Source organism: Typopeltis vanoorti, chromosome 24 (assembly GCF_054136105.1).
Source record: "Typopeltis vanoorti isolate ZY-2024b chromosome 24, IOZ_Tvanoo_1.0, whole genome shotgun sequence".
Taxonomy (NCBI): Eukaryota; Metazoa; Arthropoda; class Arachnida; order Uropygi; family Thelyphonidae; genus Typopeltis; species Typopeltis vanoorti.
Genome location: NC_143572.1, coordinates 34,568,430 through 34,590,312, shown reverse-complemented (window position 1 = coordinate 34,590,312; position 21,883 = coordinate 34,568,430). Strand labels below are relative to the sequence as shown.

Here is a 21,883-nt window from a genome sequence, read left to right as displayed (position 1 = left end):
AAACCAATTTTAACTTATGAGTGAGAGCTGAATTAGAAATAAAACTCTCAATCAAAGATTGGATACCACAGATATGAGAGTTCTGAGAAAGATTAGGTGAGTGAATAGATAGCATCAGTGGCAGTACGATATTAGGAAAAAACATGAATTGTTAACATCCAGGAAGGCATGACCATGGTGGTTTGGTCACTTAAACAGAATGGAGGAGGGAAAGTTGGCTAAAACAACTATTCTTTGCCAGGATGGCAGGAAAAGACCTGGAGGAAGACCAAGATCTAGGTGGATTGATCATTAAGAATTGCCTTAGAAGATTGAAATATAAGATCTGATATTATTGGAATCTTGAGAGAGAACGGATTAATTTAGAGGAAAATTCTTGTTAGGAACTTTCATGTCACTTTTTCATTTCATACTATCATGATATCCTATGCTTCCCTTATATGGAATATGGGAATATATGTCAGGAATACAATGATGAGAGCTTTAGACAGATGTTTGGCTGCCAGATCTCTACAGGCTATGTAGAGATCTCTTCTAGTGAACTTGTTTGATCCTTCAGTGATCCTATTTGGTACATTACTTTGTATTTAAAAATATGAATTTTTTTCTCTTTATTTAGCTACAAGATAGAAAATATTTGTTACATAAGTGATTTCCATTTCTGTTATTAGCATTAGAACATTTCATTGTTGTATCATCATCTGTGTGTAATTTTAACCAAATTCTGTCCATTTCCAAATTGCAGCTCATCCTTGTTTATTTTGTATCTGAGTGGATATCTGCTGAATGTAAGCACCATTGATAGGCAGCGATCTGGCACAGATTCAGAAACTCCTAGTTGGTTCTTTGCATTTCTTACAAGCTATGTAGAGATCTCTTCTAGTGAACTTGTTTGCTCCTTAAGTGATCCTGTTTGGCATTACTTTGTATTTAAAAATATGAATTTTTTTAACATCTTGAATAATTTTTACTGTTGCAGTATATATGTAAATAAATGGTCAAGCGATATAAACATGGATAAGTATTAGAGGTCATAGTTATTTCATAATTTTATACAATATTATTGTCACTTTAAGCGTTAATGTTAATCTGTTGTAATTCTTAAATTGTTTTAAGTAGCATTAGTTTTGATATGCACTTATGTTTTCTTTCCTTGATATTTAATGCCAATATTTTGTTTATTTTAGCTCATTATTCCAGTCCATCTCATAGTACCCTTTTCACAGCAGAACCAGAGCCAACATTGGAAAGAGATATTACTGGTATGCTAATTGCATTTGTTGTAAACTTATGATAGTTCGCTTCTACCCTACCACACACACACACATGCATGTAGCACGTAGGAGAGCACAGTGCTGTGCGTGTGAGATGCATGCTACGTAATGCTGATTAAGATGTTGCTCTACTGATAACTTGAAATATCATATCTCTTTACCTAAGGGGAATGTATTTTGCTCTGTGAATTAATGAAAACATTGTGGGATTTTTATTGTTTTTACTGTTAATTTTCTTTCTACCCCCACCCTCCTGAAAATACCTGCTGTGTATTATCTGATTTTATTTGGAAATGGCTTTATTGGGCACTTAAGTGAATATATATATATATATATATATAGTAAAATGTTGTTCTAGGCATCACTCAACAAGCTGACTTCTTTCAGGATTTAAGATTAACTTAAGATCTGATTTTTGAAAGTTAAATAATTGAAAAATTGCTATAATACTAAACTAAATGGTACTAGAAAAATACTTGTAACTTGGCAGAATACAGTTGACTCTCAGTACAGCAGGCTTTCAGAGACCAAAAGAATTGATTTGTAAGGAAAGGTTTTTCTGTAGTGAATTTCCTTTAGCATAAGCAATGATACAGGACTGTGGCTGTTTTTGCAATTTTAATTGAGTGAATTTGCTACAACATTGTTTGCATTAATAGGAGTTATAATTATTAGTACACTTGCACTTATATGAAATAAATATAAAAATGATACTTTATTGATTGAGATAAAAAAAAGTACATTCATGCACAAGACTGTATATTGAGATTTATGGTAATTTAAAGAACGCTTTAAATTTGTACAACCAGTGTTGTACTACCTTACCCCAGTCCTGAAGATATTTTCAGGCACAAACTTTGTTTGCTCACACTTGGATAAAGGATTAAACTAAATTTATCATAGTCTAACCAAGTGAAAAATAAACTTTCAGCTATCTGATTACTCTACTATGAAAGGCATTAATGTAGATTTTATTTACTCTTTGCTGCTGTAGCCTGCAATTTTCTGAGAAAGCTTTCCACTAGATTTAGGTATGTTGCTGTGTTAAATTCTCTTCTGTTTTTCCAGAAGAGCATTAGTGATATCAGTCACTGATGGCAGATGATTTGGCATGGCTTGCAGTCAGCATTTCAATTCATCCCACAGGTATTTGATGAGGTTGAGATCAGAGCTCTATGCAGGCTACCCAAGTTCTTCAACACCCATCTCATCCAACCATTCTTGCAGAGACCTTGCTTTGCGGATGGGGGGTCATTGTCATGTTGATACGGGGTCTTCACCATTGGCATAAAGTTGGAAGCATAGAATTGTCTAAAATGTCATTATAAGCAACAGAATTAAATTCTCTATCACTGGAAACTACATGAGGAGTGGGGCCCAGTCTGAACCATGAAAAACAGCTCCAGACCATGATGCCTCCTCACCAAATTTCACAGTTGGGCAAGTAGCATTCTCCTGGCATCCACTAAACCCAGACTCATCATACCATCATAATCAAATTTCTGATATGTTCCCAAAGGGGATATATACAGGATATTACGACAGTACTACATGAAAAAAAATTTATACCATCTCTAATTCTGATATCAATAATTTTCCTCCAAATTAATCTATTATCTGTCAAGATCCCACTTATCAGATCTTATAGTTATGTCTTCTAAGGCACTTTTTACTGTATCAGTCCATCCATCCATCTATATCTTGGTCTTCCTCTGGGTCTTTTTCCTGCCAACTTGGTAGCTTGTTTTACTAATCTTTGAAATTAGCTCTTCTAACATATTCCCTAACAATGACAAGTTCTTTGCTCCTTATTTTTAATACAATATCACCATTGATCTATCTGTCCCCCCCCCCCCCCACACACACCCCAATCTTTCTCAGAACTCTCATATCTGTGGTCTCCAGTCTTTGATCAAATGTTTCATTTCTAATCCCTAATTCTGTTGTCTATTTCCATATTTAATTTGCCATCTTTAGCTATCTTTACTAAAAATTGTGCTTAAATAGCCGAAATGTTTCATTTGTTGTATAGGTTCACCATTCAGAATGCAGTTGATGTTTTCAATGTTTCTGTCTATTTTCATTGTCTTTATCTTTTTATTGCTGATTTTCATGCCAAATTTATTATAACAGTTATTCAATTTAGTCAGGAAATCTCATTGTGTAAGCTTTTGTTGAGAAAGGACATACCGGAATCTCTATTTTCCGGTATTAAACTACTCACAAAGAAGTCCAAAAAGAAATTATATATTAATTCGACTGATCTTGTAGACACCTGGTTTTTTAAGTGGCGGATGTAGTGATTTAGGAGGTTTCAGATGATTGGAGGTTTTATTGATTGAGAAGCAAGTGACTTTTAAATTTTTTTGGCAAAGCAGTCTTGGAAGTATTAACTGTTATTACTTTGCTTGTAGTTTTTTAATTTATTTGTGCTATTTCCTAATGAAGTGAAACAAAGTTTTTTTGCAAAACTCTTCAAATTAAAACTTAATTTCTTTTTAACATCTTTGTGAGTGGTTTAATACTGGAAAATAGTGATTCTAATGTCCTTTCTCTGCAGAAGTCCCATATATACAATCATTTGCATATAAAATAGCAAGATTGCTTTGCCAAAAAAATCTAAAAGTCACTTTCTTTGCAATCAATTGATCTCTAGTCATCTGAAACCTCCTAAACCATCACATCTGCCACTTAAAAAACCAGGTGTCTACAAGATTTGTTAGTTGTGGACTACTACAGAGGACAAACTGGCAGATCTGGGGGAGATATGCTGATCGGAACACATCAAGGATGTTGAGAATGAAACAAAGCACAAATCAGGGCTAACAGTACATACAACAGATACAAAACATTTAGTAGAATGGCAACAAACTGAAATGCTCCACATTGATTACCACCTTTTACTCAAGAGCATTCAAAGAATCAGCTGAAATGAAGTATCCTCAACAGTGTAACAAAAAACAAGGGATGATTTTACATCAAATCTGGTCCTCCTTAATCCATCATGACACACTTGTATCTACCAGCAATATACAGCAACCCACAAATTTTTTGTGCCACATTCTTCAGCACTCAGCGATCCCACTCTGTGATTTTATGTGGCCTACCAGGTCACGATTGTGTTCCTAGGCATTTCCAAGTTACAATAGCATCACTTACAGTTGATTGGGGCAGCTGTAGTAGGGAAGAAATTTCCCAAAATGAGTTGTTGCAAAGGTCTATCATAGGAATCCCACATCACAAGTCACTGAGTTCTTCAGTATGGCCCATTTTACTGTTAACATCTGTGAAGATTTCAAACTGTATACCTCTTTTAAACTTATATGACCATGGTTGTGAAGTATATAGCCATATCCACTATTATAGAGAGATGTATGGATATTTTTCATCATGTAGTGTACATTACTATAACTTCATGGATGCACGAAGTTGAGGAGATATAAGACACTACGGTAATCCCTCATTATTTGAGGCATTGTATTTCTAAGAAATGCAGCAAATATGGAAACTGAATTAGGTTTTATGTTCCAGAATGTGAAATTTAAGAGAAAAATTAGCCTAAATCTGTGTCTATTTATATAATATTATGATAATGAAATATGTGTAATTTTTAATGAAAATACAGAATTTTATTATTATTATTTATATGGAGTCAAAAGACTTATCACAGGAGACCCACTCTGTCCATTAGCACAATATCTATCATACATCTCCTTAAACCTATTCACTATTGGGGCACTATCAACCACCTCTGACAATCCATTCCACTCATTTACCACTCCCCGAGTAAAGAACCTAGTCCGCACACCCTTACTAACCACACTCTTAGACAACTGCCATGTGTGATCCATTGTTTTTCCCCTACTCCCCAAGTATTCAAAAATTTGTTCTGTGTAAATCTTAGAGAATCTCTTTAGTAACTTATAAGTTTCTATCATATCCCATCTCCTTCGCCTTTCAGCTAAACTCTACAAACCACACACACACATCTTCAATCTATCCTCATATGGAATATTCCACACACCTGTCACCAGCTTGGTTACTCATTTCTGAATCCTCTCCACCACCTCCCATTCCCCAAGAAACACAGGTGACCAAATCTGGGGACAGTAGCCATGTGACTGAATCATAGCTCTATAAAGAGGGATAATAAACTCCCTATCTTTACTTGCCAGTGTGTTCTTCATCATACGAGTAATCCTCCGAGTTATTTTGCCAGCTCTTGCAATATGTCCTCTGAATTTCATAATATCTATCCACCACCACCATCAGAACCCTAGCCTCATCAATTTCCTGTAACCTAGTACCATCAATATGATACGAAGCGTGTAATCTTTTCATCCCAAAGTGCATTAAACTTACACTTTACAACATTGAATTGACTACCATTGTCCTTTGCCCACACTGCCAATTTATTTAAATCATCTTTTAATTATCTACACCACCTTTATCAACTATTGTCCTTCCTAGTTTTGCATCATCATCAAACATCTGAATGTCCCCCCCCCTCAATCTTCTGCTATATCATTAATGTACAAATGATGTACTGGTCCTAGTACAGAACCCTGGGGAACTCCACTAGTCACCCTCATTTGCCTTGATTACACTCCACTATACACCATCCTTTGATGTCTGTTTATCAGCCATGGCCCTCATCCTTGCCACCAGTCTCACATCCATTCCCATTTTCTCCGACTCGTAATAGTTTTCCATGCGGTATTCTGTCAAATGGCTTTGCAAAGTCCAGAGGTATTCACTTCTTTTGTTACCTTATTATAAAATGTGAATAAATTACTGAGGCAGGACCTACCTTTTACAAAGCTATACTGTCCCCTATAGAATATCATATTCCTGTCTATTCATTTCTGAATTTTACTTTTAAAGGGCAGAGGCTGTACATCATGAGGGAGGAATTGAATCTAGCAATTCAAAAGATGAAAGAAGGAAAATCCCCTGGAATAGATGGTATACAGATAGAACTTATAAGGAATATAGGTGAAAAAGGTATGGAAGTGTTATGGCAAATTGTTAATGGAATTTATGAGGGACAAGAATTACCAGAGGAATTTAGAAGATCAATTTTTATCCCAATTCCAAAAAAGACGGGAGTTTTAGACTGTAACAATTTTAGAACGATAAGTCTTATAACTCACACAACAAAAATTTTCGCACAAATAATTTTAGAGAGAAATAAGAATAAAATAGAAAAAGAAATGAATGAGGAACAGTTTGGATTCCGCACCAACAGAAGAACTATAGAGGCTATAACTTGTCTAAGAATTATTGGGGAGAAAACACTAAACCATGGTGGAAAGTTGTTTTTGGGATTTCTAGATTTTGAAAAGGCATTTGATACAGCGAAACATAAAAGGCTTTTTGACATTCTAGAAAATATTGATATTGACTCTTATGACTTGGAAATTTTAAAGAGATTATATTGGTCACAAACAGTGTCAGTATGTGTAAATGGAGAGAAAACAGGAGAATTCCCGGTGGAGAGAGGAGTTAGACAAGGATGCAAGTTATCACCATTATTGTTTAATCTTTATGGTGAACAGATGCTTATAGAGGCATCTGTTCACCATAAAGGCATCTGTACACTTGAGGATGTAAAAGAAGGAATAAAAATAAATGGAAGTATCATTAATAACTTAAGATATGCGGTTGATGTAGTGGTGACGGTAGAAAGTGAAAATGGATTACGACAAATTGTTCAAAGAATTGAAAACTCTTGTAAAGAGTACGGACTAAGGATTAACACAAAGAAGACCAAGATAATGATAATGGGCAGAAAAATTAGAGATAATGTAAAGATGAGATGTGGAGGAAAGATTTTAGAAGTGGAAAGATTTCAATATTTAGGTAGTTGGATCTCAGAGAAAGGAACTTCAGAGTTCGACATTAGAAATAGAATAGGCAAAGCTAAATCGGCATTTATGGAAATGAAGAGAATTTTAATAAACAAGAATATTAAAATAAGTGTTTGAATTGGAATAGTTAAAGCAACAGTTTGGAGTATTGCAAGTTATGGAAGTGAGTCGTGGACACTCAGAAAGAGAGATATGGAAAGAATTAATGCATTGGAAATATGGTGTTATTAGAAAGATGGAAAAGATTAGCTTTACAGAGAGAATATCAAATCAAGAAGTTTTAAGAAGAGTTAGGATGGAAAGAACACTGCTCAAGAATATTATGCAAAGAAAGACCAGATTTGCAGGACATCTTCTGACAGGTTCTTTGGGACACCTGACAAGAACTATATTACAAGGGAAAGAGAAGACGTGGAAGACCAACTAGAGAGTGGTTCATTGACATTGTGGAATGGACTGGTTTAAGAATGATGGAGGCGACAGACAGAGAGAAATGGAGAAGAGCTGCTCGTCTGCTGCAACCCTCTTGCTAGTGGATGCTACCGGACGACGACGACTTTTAAACAACTTTTCCAGTACTTTAACCACTACTCTATAGATACTAATTCGTCTGTAATTTGCTGCTTCTATCTTGGAACCACCTTTATGTAATGGAATTATCTTATCCTCTTTCCACTCCCTTGGAATTTTCCCAGAGCTGAGACTTAGATTAAACAACTTTGTCAGAGGCATTGCCAGTTCACTTACACTTCTTGTAACACACGAGCTGACATACTATCAAGGCCCACTGCTGTATTCACATTGATATTTTTTCAGTATTCTGAGTACTTGCATCTATCTCAATGCTCACATCAGTCTATCATTTCAGTAACTGCAAAGTCACCACCTAGATGATATACCCTTTCAAAAGTGATCACTTAGTAACTGAACTATTTCTTCTACTTCTGTAACTTTCCTGCCATCAGCACTGAGTAAAATTATATTTCCATAATCATTCTTTCTCTTACCTTGATGGACCTGTGTTACACTCAGGATTTCTCCATGAGCGCAGATCACAAAGATGCCTCCAACGATCTCGATCTTAAGCCTCTCTCTTCCCTATTATACCCATAGATTTCATTAGTGGATCTTCCCATCTTGTAGGTGGTCTTCCTGGTTTTCTCTTTATTCTTGGTTGCTAGTTGAGTATTCTATATGTCCATCTGTTATCCCTGAGTCTGGCTATGTGACCTGCCCATCTCATCTTGCTTTCATATACTGCAGTTACCACATCTTTTATGCCTGATCTCTTTCTTAGTTCCGTGTTTCTAGCATGTTCCATTTTGCTGATGATACAAATTCTGCATTCTATTGCATGCTGAGTTATTCTGAGAGTCTCTTCTTCTTTTCTTGTCATGTTCCATGTTTCTGATCCATATGCGAGTGATGGAAGAATATCACTATTAAATAGTTTTGCCTTCACAGAGATGTCTAGATTTGGATCAGTAAGTGTTTCTTTTAGTCTGTCAAATGATAGCCATGGCTTTCTTTCTTTTTGCTAGTTCTTCGGATAAATTGTTATTCATTTTTATTGTTTGTCCTAAGTAATTGTAGGAGTCAACTTGTTCTATAGGGATGTTATCAATACATAGGTGACTGTCACTTGTGTAGATGTTTTTGATCCATTTTGTTTTTTCTAGATTCATTTCTAAGCCTATCTTACTGCTCTTTGTGTATACTTTCCCCCCCCATTTCTTCTAGGTCTTTTGGGTTGTCACAAAGATGCCTCCTAAGGATTTGTAGTTTTTCACCATCTATGCTTATTCCTCCATTTAGGTCTATTTTTTTCAGAATGTATTCTAAAGTGCTGGTAAATATATTTGGGGGAGATCAATATCGCCTTGCCTGACCCTATATTTATATGTTGATCAAATAGGGTTATTATGTGGTCTGATTTTTGTTAATTTCTTTTATCATGTGGATGTAAGTAGGGTCCACATTTATTTCTTGTAAGACACTGATGATTGCATTGCGTTCTATGGTATCAAATGCTTTTTTAAAATCAATAAAGAGGAAACATAGAGAGAGAGAGATTCGGTATTCTCTGCATTTTTCTGTTAATTGTGAAATGACCTGGATATGATCTATTGTGGAGAAGCCTCTTCTGAATCCTGCCTGCTCTCTACTGGAGCTGTCTTCGAGAGTGTTTTGGATTCTGTTCAGTATTACTCTGTTCATGATTTTATATATGTGAGAGAGTAAACAGATTGAATGATAGTTTTTTATGTCTTCCTTGTTCCCTTTTTTTTTGAATAGAAGTATGATTTTTGAGGTTTTCCATTCCTCTGGAATCTTTTTTTTCTTTGAAGTACCACGTGAATCTAGCATCCAAGGCTTTGAAAATAATGCGATCAAGTCCTGAGTCTTTACCTTTATTCATTTTCTTAAGGGCATGTTCTATTTCTTCTGGAAGTACATCTGGTATATTGCCTAGTTTTGGAATGATAGGTTCTGAAACTTGACACTTAGTTGTATAGATCATTATAAAAATTCTGCACAATTTCTTCTATCCTTTTTCTATTAGTATGTTTTTCTCCATTTTGATCCTGTATAGCAGATGGAATTGAATGTTTAAAATTTAAGTCTTTCTCTATTTTTTTCAGGCTGGTTATTGCCGGCACTGCTTCTTTTAGTTTTTGTATCCTGAAAGCTTTGTAGTCTTCTGGATTCTTTTCCTTAGTAACTTACAGATAATTTTGTATTCTAGAAAATTTTCTTCAGATTTCTTCAGTTCTTTTCTCTTTTTTAGTAGTTCTATAGTTTGTGGTGAGAGTCATTTTCTTTTCTTTTGTTTCACAGGAATTTCTGATTTTTTCTTGCACTCATTGAATTTATTAATAAAGTCAATATAGTCATCATTTATGTAACAGTTCTTAATAGTCCATTCGGTCTCTTCTATGTACTTTCTAAACTTGTGGAAGTCTATTTGTTTGGGTTGTCTTTTATGGTTTGATGTTGCCCTGATATATTGTTCTTTTTTGTGGTCTATTCTTATAATGGCTCTGTCTGCGTGGTTAGCCTAGTGGCTATGCGCTTTGCAACCATATGTCTGGGGAAGGAGTGTCCTGGGTTCGATTCCCGTCGCCGACATGAGGAGCTTAAGGATCTTCCTCAGCCATAGCCAAGTTAGCCGGTCTTGGGCGTGGGCAGCAGGGTTTTTTCCCCCAGTTTATATGGGGTTTTTCATCCCGCAAGCAGGCAAACCGGCCCTGTGAACACACGGATCTACAGCCATAAATACTTAGTCCCCTCATGAGGGGACTCAACTTGCCCCGATAGGGAATGGGGAGAAAAGGGAGGAAACTCCATATGAATAAATAAATAAAATAATGGCTCTGAAGAGTCTGTGATCAGAATCTATGTTGAAGTATGTTTCGCCTATTGTACCAAATTTTTTGTACCAGTCTTTTACAGTCTGTTAAAATGTAGTCAATTTCATTTTTTGTGTCTCCATTCAGTGATTGTCAAGTCCATCTTCTTCCTGGGCATTTGTTGAAAAAAGTGTTCATGATAAAGAGTTCTTCAGCTGCAACAAATTCGGCTAATCTCTCTCCTCTTCTATTTCTTTCTCCCAGGCCATGTGGTCCTATAAACTTTTCGTTTTCTTTTCCACATCCTATTTTGGCATTAAAGTCACTACCAACGAATGTATATGTTGACTTGTAATTTAATGCCTGTTCAAGATTCATGTAAAAATTTTCTATTTCTTGATTATCAGCTACAGATGATAGAGCATAGCAGAATATTAATTTTATTGTTATATTGTTCTTTATTCCAATTACGAGTACACCTATTCTTTCAGATATGATGTTACAAGAAAGTATTGACTCGGTGAGCTTAGATTTAACAATGAAGCCCACTCCGCCTTGTTTGCCATTGTTTGAGGATGCTCTGAGGAGTATCTATGAGCCATTGTACCATCTTGCTGTCAGTTCTTTCATTCTTTTTGTTTTATTCACTGGCAGGATATCCAAGTTGATATTTGTTAGTTCTTTGATTATTAAATCTATTCTGTAGTCTCTTGCCAAAGTTCGAGTATTGAGGGTACCAATTGTCATTTTCATAGATTTAAGAGGCGGCCTGTTTTCATCTGTGAGATTCTTAGCACCCCTGGCCTCACTTGGTGCCTTACCACTGCTGTAGAAAGGTGAGTGTGGACCGCGCAGGACTCGGGGCTGTTTCTGTTGTTGTTGTGGCATCTTTGCTCTAGTCACATATGCACTTCTCCTGACCAGGGTTCTGAAGTGTTCACCAGAGCTCTGTTAATGGTGTTGGGTCCAGGTCCAATAATGGTCAGGATTCCCAACACCCCAGGGTGCACCACAGAGGTAGAGTTGGACTTTACACCCTTTTAGATTTACTTTGGTCTGCTTAACTAATTTTCTCTCAAGATCTGATTTAGACTTCCTTACCATGCTAGTTACCCTTCTTGCTTGTGCTTTATACTGCTCATGGGCATGCTGATCACCATGTTGTTTATATTCTTTCCACGATGTTTTTTTTTTTTTTTTTGCAAACAATCCTTGACCACTATCCATGCATTAATGACATTCATTCCATATAGTTTTTTATGCCATGGTGCTGCTCCAAGTTGCCTCCTAAGCTTGTCATAATTTCCAGCTTTGTAGTTTCACATAAACCCTTTTTGATTGGAATTTCCACATGTCGAGCAACCTCCCGGGACAAGACTTGCATGGTCACTTTCCCGATCGGAGGTAGATTTGCTACTGTAGTTATAGATAGATTTTCTGATACTATTGCCAGATTCAACACTCTCAAATCCTTGGTCCCCATCATCATTTGCTGTTTCAAGTAATTATATCTTAGTAACTGTATAAATTCCGTTTCTATTTTGCCACCAATCTATATCACTATAGTTGAAGTCTTCCATGATAATTGCTCAGCCTGCACTCATGCTAATCTGCTGATGCATGTCCACATCTTCTTCTGGACTCTCAGGTCCATATCAGTAACCAACAATATATATTTTTCTATTGGCCTCATACTAGACCGCCTCAAATGAACAATTTCCATCAGATCTACAATCTTCCTTAATTTCTATTTTTGTTGGTTGAAGTTCTTCAGCTATCATTAATAATACCTCTATTTCTTCTTTCTTCTCTAAAAATACAATATCCATTATATTCTATCATTGTAACTACATCATTCTCTGACAACCAGGTCTCACTGATGCCAATAATTTTTGGCCAAGTTGAACTGACCAGTGCTAAAAACTCTTCTCTGATATTTCGGGCATTCATGTACATGCATTTCGACATCCCCTTGTGCCCACAGTTACCCTTACGTAATGTCATTACCTACCCATTCACATTTGAAACTGGGAAACTGACCCAGTTCTTCGCAATCGTTGCTGCACTCATACTTATCTATCTCAGGATGTCTATTTTTGCACAGTCATTCCTGCACTCATGCTCATTTGTCTCAGGGTGGGTAGACACATGCTTGATTGCTCCCCCCCAATATCTTTAGTTTCCTTGGTTTTTGCACTTCTTACCTCTCACTGAACAACACTTTCTCCAGGCACCTAACTTCAAAACCATTTAAGTGCAGTCCATCAGGCATACAGGTCCTTACATTCATCAAATTTACTCGCCACATCTATAAATTGCACACATTCCTCTTGCCCAGTCTTCCCATTGGAAATCATGGCCCTTCTTTTTAGTTCTTTCTTATTAACTGAGGTAGCAGACATATAATCTTTGTATTCATGCTCTTCATTTTTGCTTCTTCTAACAACTCTTTCATATCTTCTCTCATTTCATATTTCTCACCTTTCAAATGATTTGTGTCTGCCAAAACAATTAACTTGTTTTGGCAGATACATGCATTATCGACAATTAACTTTTGCTTCTTTCTTCTGCAAACTTAAATCTTCGCTAACATCCTTTATCCTCCCACCTGGAAAACATGCTTTTGTCACTTTCTTATTAAATATACTTCTTATCATCAAATCCTCATACAATATTATATCTTTTCTCCTAGTTTCACTCACTTTTATGCTTTTCCCATTCATTTTTTTTTTCATTCTCTGTCCTTTGGCACCATGCTGTTTTTTATGCACTGTTTTTAAAAGAACGTGATATTTATTTGAATTATCAAACAATACATTGTAAAATTGTAATTAATCGACTAAGCATTCCATTGGTTGCTAGTACTTGATGTCTGAAGAGATTAAATAGCTTTTGATGGGTGTTTGTGTCTTTTCTTTTCAAGTTGTTTTGAAAAAGTTACTCTTGTATCTTCTTTGGAATCGTTTTCGTTCTCCAAGACAACCATAACCTCGTCAAGAAACTTCTTATATAACCGCTTGCAGGCAACAATGACTCCTTAGTCTATAGGCTGTATTATATAAGTGGTGTTTGGAGGAAGGAGGGAAGATACATTTTGTTCTTCCATTCCTGCTAACCAACTTCTCAGCATTAGGATGGGCTGATGCATTATCAAGAAAATCTTCAGGAGAGATTTTCAGGACCTCCTCTTGGTAGTTTTGCACTTCAGGTATGAAGTGATTGAAAAACCAGTCAGAAAAAATGTCACTTGTAAACCAGGCATTCCTTGAGTTGGATTAGATGACAGGCAACTGATTCATAACATTCTTCAAAGCATGAGGCTTTCGTGCTCTTCCGATTACCATCAGCTTGAGGCGATGCGTGCCATCGGTATTAGCACAAAGTAGGGCTGTAATGCGTTCCTTGTTTAATTTGCGGGCAGGCGTGCTAATCTCATGTTTGTTTGCAAGGGTATTTTCGAGAACAGCATGATAGAACAGGCCAGTCTCATCTGCATTGTAAACTTGAGACAAAATAAGACCCTCAGATTCAGTGACTTCATTGATGTATTTTCTGAAGGACTCAACTTGTTCAATATCGGCACTCAGTTCTTCACCACATGTTTGCCTGTTCGTAATGCCATGTAACTTGAGTTAATAAATTACATTAATAAAAGCGCCAAAGCCACCCATCACTCGCCTGGAACTGTATGTCCATGTGTTGTGGCAATTTTTCAGCAGCTGACCTTAGTTCAACAGCACGAACAACAGTGCCACTAGACTGCTGTTGAACGAACCACTTGTAAACTCCTTCTTTTAAATTCTTATGCTTGGCCAACTTGACATGTTTCTTATCTGCCACAGTGAAACCACTTTTGGAGCTCTCAATGCTATGTTTTAGAAAAAACTGAGTAAGTTTGTCTTTATTTTTGCATATGTCTAAAACTGTTTGCTTTTTCACCCTGTAAAGTTCACAAACATGAGCAATAGATGCACCGCTTTCCAACTTATTAACTCAAGTTTCTGTGCTTTCTCAGGTTTACTTGTTTTCTTTTAACCCCAGACATATTAATTGATATTAATAATGGTTTAACTAAAAATTACTCCAGCAGCAGCCTAAACATACGTGTTTTGCGCTAGCAACGCTACTGATGCCATGCTACCGACCCAAAGCCATGCGCACGCATGAATTATTATGAGTACGCATGAGATATCACGAATATACGTGAATGTATCCAAAGATTCAATTTATAAACTGCCGATTGCTTCCGATTAACCATTGTATTATTTATTTATTTTTTATTAATTATTTCATTATCTGTATTTATTTGTGAAATTATGTCCATTAAATCTGAAGTCCCTTGTATCGGGATCCATTAAATCGAGAGTTTACTGTATCGAAGAATGGTAAGCAGAGTCAATCTGTGCTCACATAAACAGAAATAGAAATAAAGGATAAGCTTTCTATGGTTAAAAGATGGGAGGGTAAGGAAATGCTCAGGAGAGAATAGTTTAGATGGACCTGATCAAATTGAACATTTATAAAACAACTGAAACGATATTGGGAAATGGTTCATTTGAGGCTGTCTGCTATGGGATAGAGGCAAACAGGACAAAATATGTTGTTGGTATAGACCAGGAGGTCCACAGGAAAATGTAGATGCCATGTATTGGCAAATCAGCACAATGAGTGTAGGCCGAACAATTATTATGGGAGACTTTAACTATGGAGACATCGATTGGATGAAGGAAAGGGAGCATAGATGGAAGTGGGATGTATACAAATGCTAAGGGATAATTACATGTTATAGAGGGAATAAGCGGTTTTAGGGTGTTGAATTTGATAGCATCAAAAGATGTATCCATAACTAAGGTAGACACTCTGCCTCCAACTGGGGAGAGTGACCATGCTGTCTTGTTCTGGGAAGTTGCCAAACACGTGGAGTTCTCTATCGGGGGGGGGGGGGGTATGTTAAACTATGACTGATGATAATGAGAGATTTAGGAGTCATCTTGGAACAGTGCCATGGCTTGAGAAGCTACAAGGGCAGAATGTCAGTAGTGCATGGCAAGTGGTCAGAGATTGCTTGAGCGTAGCAGTATCAGACTGCATACCAAGGTCAGAAGGATAAACCAAGTTGGAATTAAGTGGATGAATAGGGCTACAAAGCAGGAGCTGCAAAACAGAAAACATTATGGAGGAAATATAAAGAAAATAGTGATCAGCATACTCATGAGCAGTACATGGTGCAAGCAAGAAGGGTGACTAGTATGCTAAGGAAGGCCAAATCAGACTATGAGAGAGAATTAACCAAATAGGCCAAAGTAAACCCAAATGAGTGTTTTTGTTGTGTAGCAAGTAAGAGAAAAAATGACTATGGCAGAATGACTTTAAACAATGCTCAAGGTAGGAAGCTGACTGAGCCAAAAAAAATAGTTGAGTTGCTGAGTGATTATTTTGCAAAGGTGTATCATCCAGGTGATGATTTTACAGTTGCTGATGTTACAGATATGCATATCAACATTGAGACAGATGAACAGGAGGTGTTCAGCATATTAAAAAATATGAATGTGAAAATAGCAGTGGGACTGGATGGCATATCAGCTCATATACTATGCCAATGTGCAAGAGAATTGGCATTTCCTCTAATGATGTTGTTCAATCTAAGTCTCATCTCTGGTAGGGTTCCAAGGGAGTGGAAAGAGGGTAAGATAGCACTATTGCATAAAGGTGGCTCCAAGACAGAGATGACAAACTACAGACGAATTATTATATCATGAGTGGTTGTTAAAGCATTGGAAAAGTCGATGAAAGGTAAAATACAACAGTGGCTGGATAGGGATGTGATACTTTATAGTGGGCAGCCAGGCTTGTAAAGGATCCTGTCATAGTAACTTTTTCACATTTTATAATAAAGTGACAGCAGAATTGGATCAAGGTAATGGCTACACCATGATACTGCTTGACTTTGCCTAGACAGAATACCACATTGAAAACTATTACAAAAACTGGAGAGGATGGGAATGGATATGAGGCTAGTAACATGGATAGGGGGATGGCTGATGGACAGACACCAGAGAGTAGTATATGGTGGGGTGGAGTCTAGGCAAATGATAGTGACTAGTTGGAGCACCACAGGGTTCGGTACTAGGGCCACTACTCTTTAATTTGTATATCAGTGGCATAGAGAATTTAAGAGGGGATATTCAGTTGTTTGCTGTTGATGCAAAACTGGGGACAGCAATAGTTGATAAAGTTGATGTAGATATCCTGTAGGATGATTTAAATAAATTGGCATTGTGGGCAGAGGATAATGATTGTCAATTTAATGTTGCAGAATGTAATGTTATGCATTTTGTGTTGAAAAGGTGTATCATATTGATGGTATTGGTTTGCAGGAAATTGATGAGGCTGGGGACTTGTGGATAATGGTGGACACAGAGTTAGGTCAGAGGGCATATTGCACATGTTGGTAAAATAGCTCAACTAATTACTTGGTTGTTGAAAAATACACTAACAAGTAAAGATAAGGAAGTTATTATACCTCTTTATCAGATTTAGTCACCTGGGTTTCTTGGAGACCAGGAGGTGGTCAAAAGGATTCAGAGATGAGTGACCAAGATGGTGACAGGACTGTGGAATACTACCTACGAGGATAGGTTGAAGGTTTGTGGGTTACAAAGTTTAGTTGATAGACAGAAAAGGGGGGGGGGGACATGATAGATACTTTTGAGATATTAAAGGGGTTTTATAAAATTGACACAAGTGAAATTTTTCAATATATGACAAACAGTCAGAGAATTAGGGGCCATCCATGGAAGTTGTGTAAGAGTGTGGTTAGTTGGAGTGTGTGGACCAGATTTTTTGCATGGAGAGTGATGAATGAGTGGAATGGATTGCTAGAATTGGTTATGAGTTCCATAACAGTGAATGGATTCAAGGAGAAGTATGATAGGATTTGTGTGTATGATGGTTGAATTGAGTCTCCGGACTCCATGGAGATGCCATAAATAATAATAATATTAATATTATTATTTGTTAGTCACCTCTGGGGTGCTTAAGGGAGTGTAGGATAATTGAGAGGAGACTTCTGCAGCCTTTTAAGGAATGCAAAGAACTGACCAGGTTTCTGACCTAATGTCTAGCCCACACCTTCTCATGGTGCACCCCATTAGTAGGTATCTGCCTGGATACTGAACAAACAAGAATGGGCTGGCAGTTTGGGATTTAGCCAACCAAATTGTATTCTTATTGACTTAAACCAATATAACATAATGGTACAATATGATAGAATTTTGTGCCAACTGGGACATCACCTGGTTAAATGAGGCCTCATTGCTTTTGTTCATGGAACCAAGGCAAACAGCAAAAAGTCACTACTAGAACAAATCCCAACTCAGCATCAGCAGAATTCAAGATTAGCACTATCAACATAAGAAGTATTAATGGAACTAGCAGAAGAATTTGATCAGTACTAGCTTGAAAAAACAGCCATGATTTTTTCTAAGCAACAAATAAAAGATGCTATATTCGAGCAGAAATGATTAGGGAAAAGAAGGAGGAGCAATAGTATTCAACACTAAATACGAGAATAATCTTCTTGAATGGCAGGCAATATCAAGTAGAGCAATGTAGTCAAAATATCATAATGGGAAAGTGGACAAAGAGACTTATTGGTGTCTTGAGCCTATGGTCCCTCTGAAGGTTCTTCTAAGGAAGAAGTGGAGAAATTTTTAAGGCAGCTGACATGGTGGGAGATCTAAACAGCAGAGTAGGCAATTGAGTACCAGAAATGTTCAAGAAAAAAGTTTTGTTTTTTCTTGAAAATCAAGAAAATGTTTTTGAAAAAAAATTGTAGATGAGAACAAAGCTAATAATAATGGAAAGTACCTGGTTGACTTCTGTTCAGGACTGGGACTAGTAATTACTAATACCATGTTCCAGCATAAAGATGTGCACAAATTCACATGGAGAGAAGATATAAGAATTAAGAGAAGTTTCATTAAGGATGTTATTGGTGATAGTGATACCATAATGCTGGTTCTGGACACAGAGTATTTAGTTTTTGAGTAGATAAAATTGAATATTATATTGAAAAGAAAAGTGTGTAAGAAAGTTTTAAAAAGAATTGGTCTAATTGCATTCAGTAATGAACTGTAGACTCTAAATATATAAATATTTCAATATATAGAAAAAAATGAATCAGTTTAAAGACCACCTTGGAAACTCATTGGCAAGCTCTGAAGAAAACATTGATTGATTCAGCCAAGGAAGTATTTGGTGAGGTTGTCTAGAAGGATAGGAAAATCAGAACTTCGTGGTGGATTCAGAAAGTTATATAGGCAGTCATGGAAAAGAAGAAAGCATATCAAAAGTTCATAACAAATAAACTGAAATGTGCTTTGAGAGAATGCAAAAAAAAAAAAAGCAGTGTGTACAAGCAGCTAAGCAAAAGTCATAGGAAGACTTTGGAAAGAATATAGAGAAGATAAATATCAGTAGGGTGGAAAAATGTTTCAGAGGCTGTTTAAGAAGCTTAGAAATGGAGGAAAGAGTACTATAAAAGGAATCAGAAATGAAGAAGTTTGAGATGAAAACTGAAGATAAAAATATTCAAGATATATGGAATAATTAATTTGCAAGATTACTGAATGAAATATGAAGGGACAAAACAGTGTAGAAATAGTCAAGAGGAATGCAATCAGGAGTACATATCATTACAATAAGTAACAAAATTATTAGACAAACTTATATCTGACCTCTGGAAATGATTCCAAAACTCAGCCCTTTTAATTCCAGGTCTCCTAGTTAACCAAAAATGTCAAAACATAACCCCCCTCCCCACACACACACCTGAAACTCATAGTAGAAAGTATTAGTTTCCCTACTTATAAAGTGGCATAAAATTTAGCCCAAGAGCTCTCATTGCAGGCTACACTTCCTCCCACATTAAATCTTGCCTGTCAGACTTCATCCTTAATGATACTGACATAGCCTCCCTGTTCACTAATGTATCCTTAAAAGAAATCTCAGAACTAATCAGGTTCCTTTTCCCTGTGACATAGCAGCCTTATATAATTTTACCATTATTAATTCAGGCTATTTATGTGGCAAGGAAAAATCGACATGCAGATTGAAGGCACAGATATAGGCTCCATCTCCCGCCAGTCTTTTAATGGATCATTTTGAAAATACATTGGTGAATAGCATGTTCTCTAATTAGCCATGTTGCTAGCACACCTCAACAGCCAATACTCAAGGATCTGTTTCACCATCTGGTTACTGACATTCATAGTAACTGGATTTACCATTATGGTAAATTCAGCCTTTCTGATCATGCCCTGAATACTCTACATAGAATTGACTGGAAAGGTACCCGTTGTTTACATCTCAACAAAACATGGTATGAACATGAATTTAAAGGAGGCCTGTGAAATTCTTATCAACCACTCTAATCTTAACAATAATGATCCTTAAATTACTTAAGGAATTCACAACATAAACTGGAATATAAATTAAAATAAACTTTAATATATACTTCTTATATTTCGGCAGCATCACGCTGCCATCTTCATGGGAACTTAAGACTAAGACACGTGCACGCAGGCACAAATACAGCAAATGAGGTCGAAGAGAGGAGACTACTGTTTTTCCTGAAGTCCTAATGGTGCCCCCCTAGTGGGCTATATTAGGTATTCTTGGCCGTTGGGCTGATGTTCTCATGATGTACGTCTCCCAAATTTTGGGCAGTCTCATGCATCCAAATTCGTTGAAGTTTGGCATGTTTTTCAGGGCTGAGGCTGATTCTATGAATGGTCTTTCAAATTTAAACTTGCTGCGGTGTATTACTATGGCTTTTTTCCAACATATTCTGTGGCGAGCATGGTCTGCAATCCCTGAGTGGCTGTACTGGTGAAATCGGATGTAGTCCTTGTGTTCTGAAATTCTGATATTCGCTGTCCTGTCTGTTTGGCCAAAATAGGACAGCTTACAGCTGCAAGGGACCTGGTAGACACCATGTAGGTCTAAGGGAAGCGGTTGCTCTTTTGTGGAGCGGATAATGGATGCCAATTTTCTATATGGTTTGTAACAAGAAATCAGATCATATTTTTTTAGGATTTTGGTTATTTTTTCAGAGGTACCTTGGATGTAGGGAATAGTGATGGATTTAGTGTAATCTTTATTGTGAAGGAGGGTTGTGGTTTACTGGTTTTAATATTTTTTGGTTAGTGATCATAGGATAGGTGCTAAAGAGAGAGATCTGATCTTTAAAGGAAATCTAGAAGTTATTAAGGATTTATTAAGGCTCAGATGCATGCCACTCCTTCTTAACACACTTAAACAACCAACACCCCAGAATTCAGTTCACCTTGGAAAAAGAGGAAAACAACAGCCTCCCTTTCCTAGACACTCTAATCACTCACCAGCCTGATGGATCCTTGGTTTTCTCTGTTTATAGAAAACCCACCCATACAGGCAGATACATTCACCAACAGTCCCCCCCCCCCCACACACAACAATATGGGGTTATTAAAACACTATATAACAGGGCAAAATTAATCTGTTCAGATGACAATGCCCTAACTACTGAACTAAACCACATTATTATTATTCCTGATACCTCCAAGGAGTCCGAAGACTCATCGCGGGAGGACATCTTCAACTATCTCTACACCTTACCTCTACTACGAATCAACGCCATCTACCGCCCACCTCCAACACCACCACAACTAGTAATTTTTTTTTTGTCTGTAAATTGCGTGTGTTCTGAAGGGCCGATTTGTATGTATGCGGGATGAAAAACCCGAGTTTCCGGGAGAAAAAACCCTGCTACCTCCGTATGAGATCGGCTAACTCACCATCGATTGAAATCGACCAGATAAAGATTCCTCCTGTCGCGACGAGAATCGAACTTAGGCCTATTCCACATCTTTAATACTTTCTTAGCTAGTGGCTACAACCCCCAAAAAATATTAAAACCAGTAAACCACAACCCCCCTCCCCCCTTCACAATAAAGATTACACTAAATCCACCACCATTCCCTACATCCGGGGCACCTCTGAAAAAATAACCAAAATCCAAAAAAAAAGATGACCTGACTTCTTGTTACAAACCATATAAAAAATTGGCATCCCTTATCCTCTCCACCAAAGACCAACCACTCCCCCTAGACCTACCTGGGGTATACCAGGTCCCTTGCAGCTGTAAACTGTCCTATTTGGCCAAACAGGCAGGACAGCAAATATCAGAATTTCAGAATACAAAGACTACATTCGTTTTCCAGTACAGCCACTCTAGGCTCGCAAACCATGCTCTGAATATGTTCAGAGCATGGTTATTTGGCTTTCTTACTTTGGCTTTCTTCCAACAGAATATGTTGGAAGAAAGCTAAAGTAATACACCGCAGCA

The 21,883-nt window shown here is 37.0% G+C and overlaps 1 protein-coding gene across 5 annotated transcripts in view; it reads left to right on the top strand.

Annotated features, from left to right (window-relative positions):
- Nucleotides 1–21,883, top strand: part of LOC150093095 (uncharacterized) — a 390,523-nt gene that overhangs the window by 76,633 nt on the left and 292,007 nt on the right. For all 5 annotated transcript variants that reach the window (XM_090413295.1, XM_090413299.1, XM_090413294.1 and 2 more), the window contains exon 4: nt 1,188–1,262. In XM_090413295.1, coding sequence (XP_090269421.1) covers nt 1,188–1,262 — 75 coding nt within the window. The remainder of the gene's footprint in view (nt 1–1,187; nt 1,263–21,883) is intronic.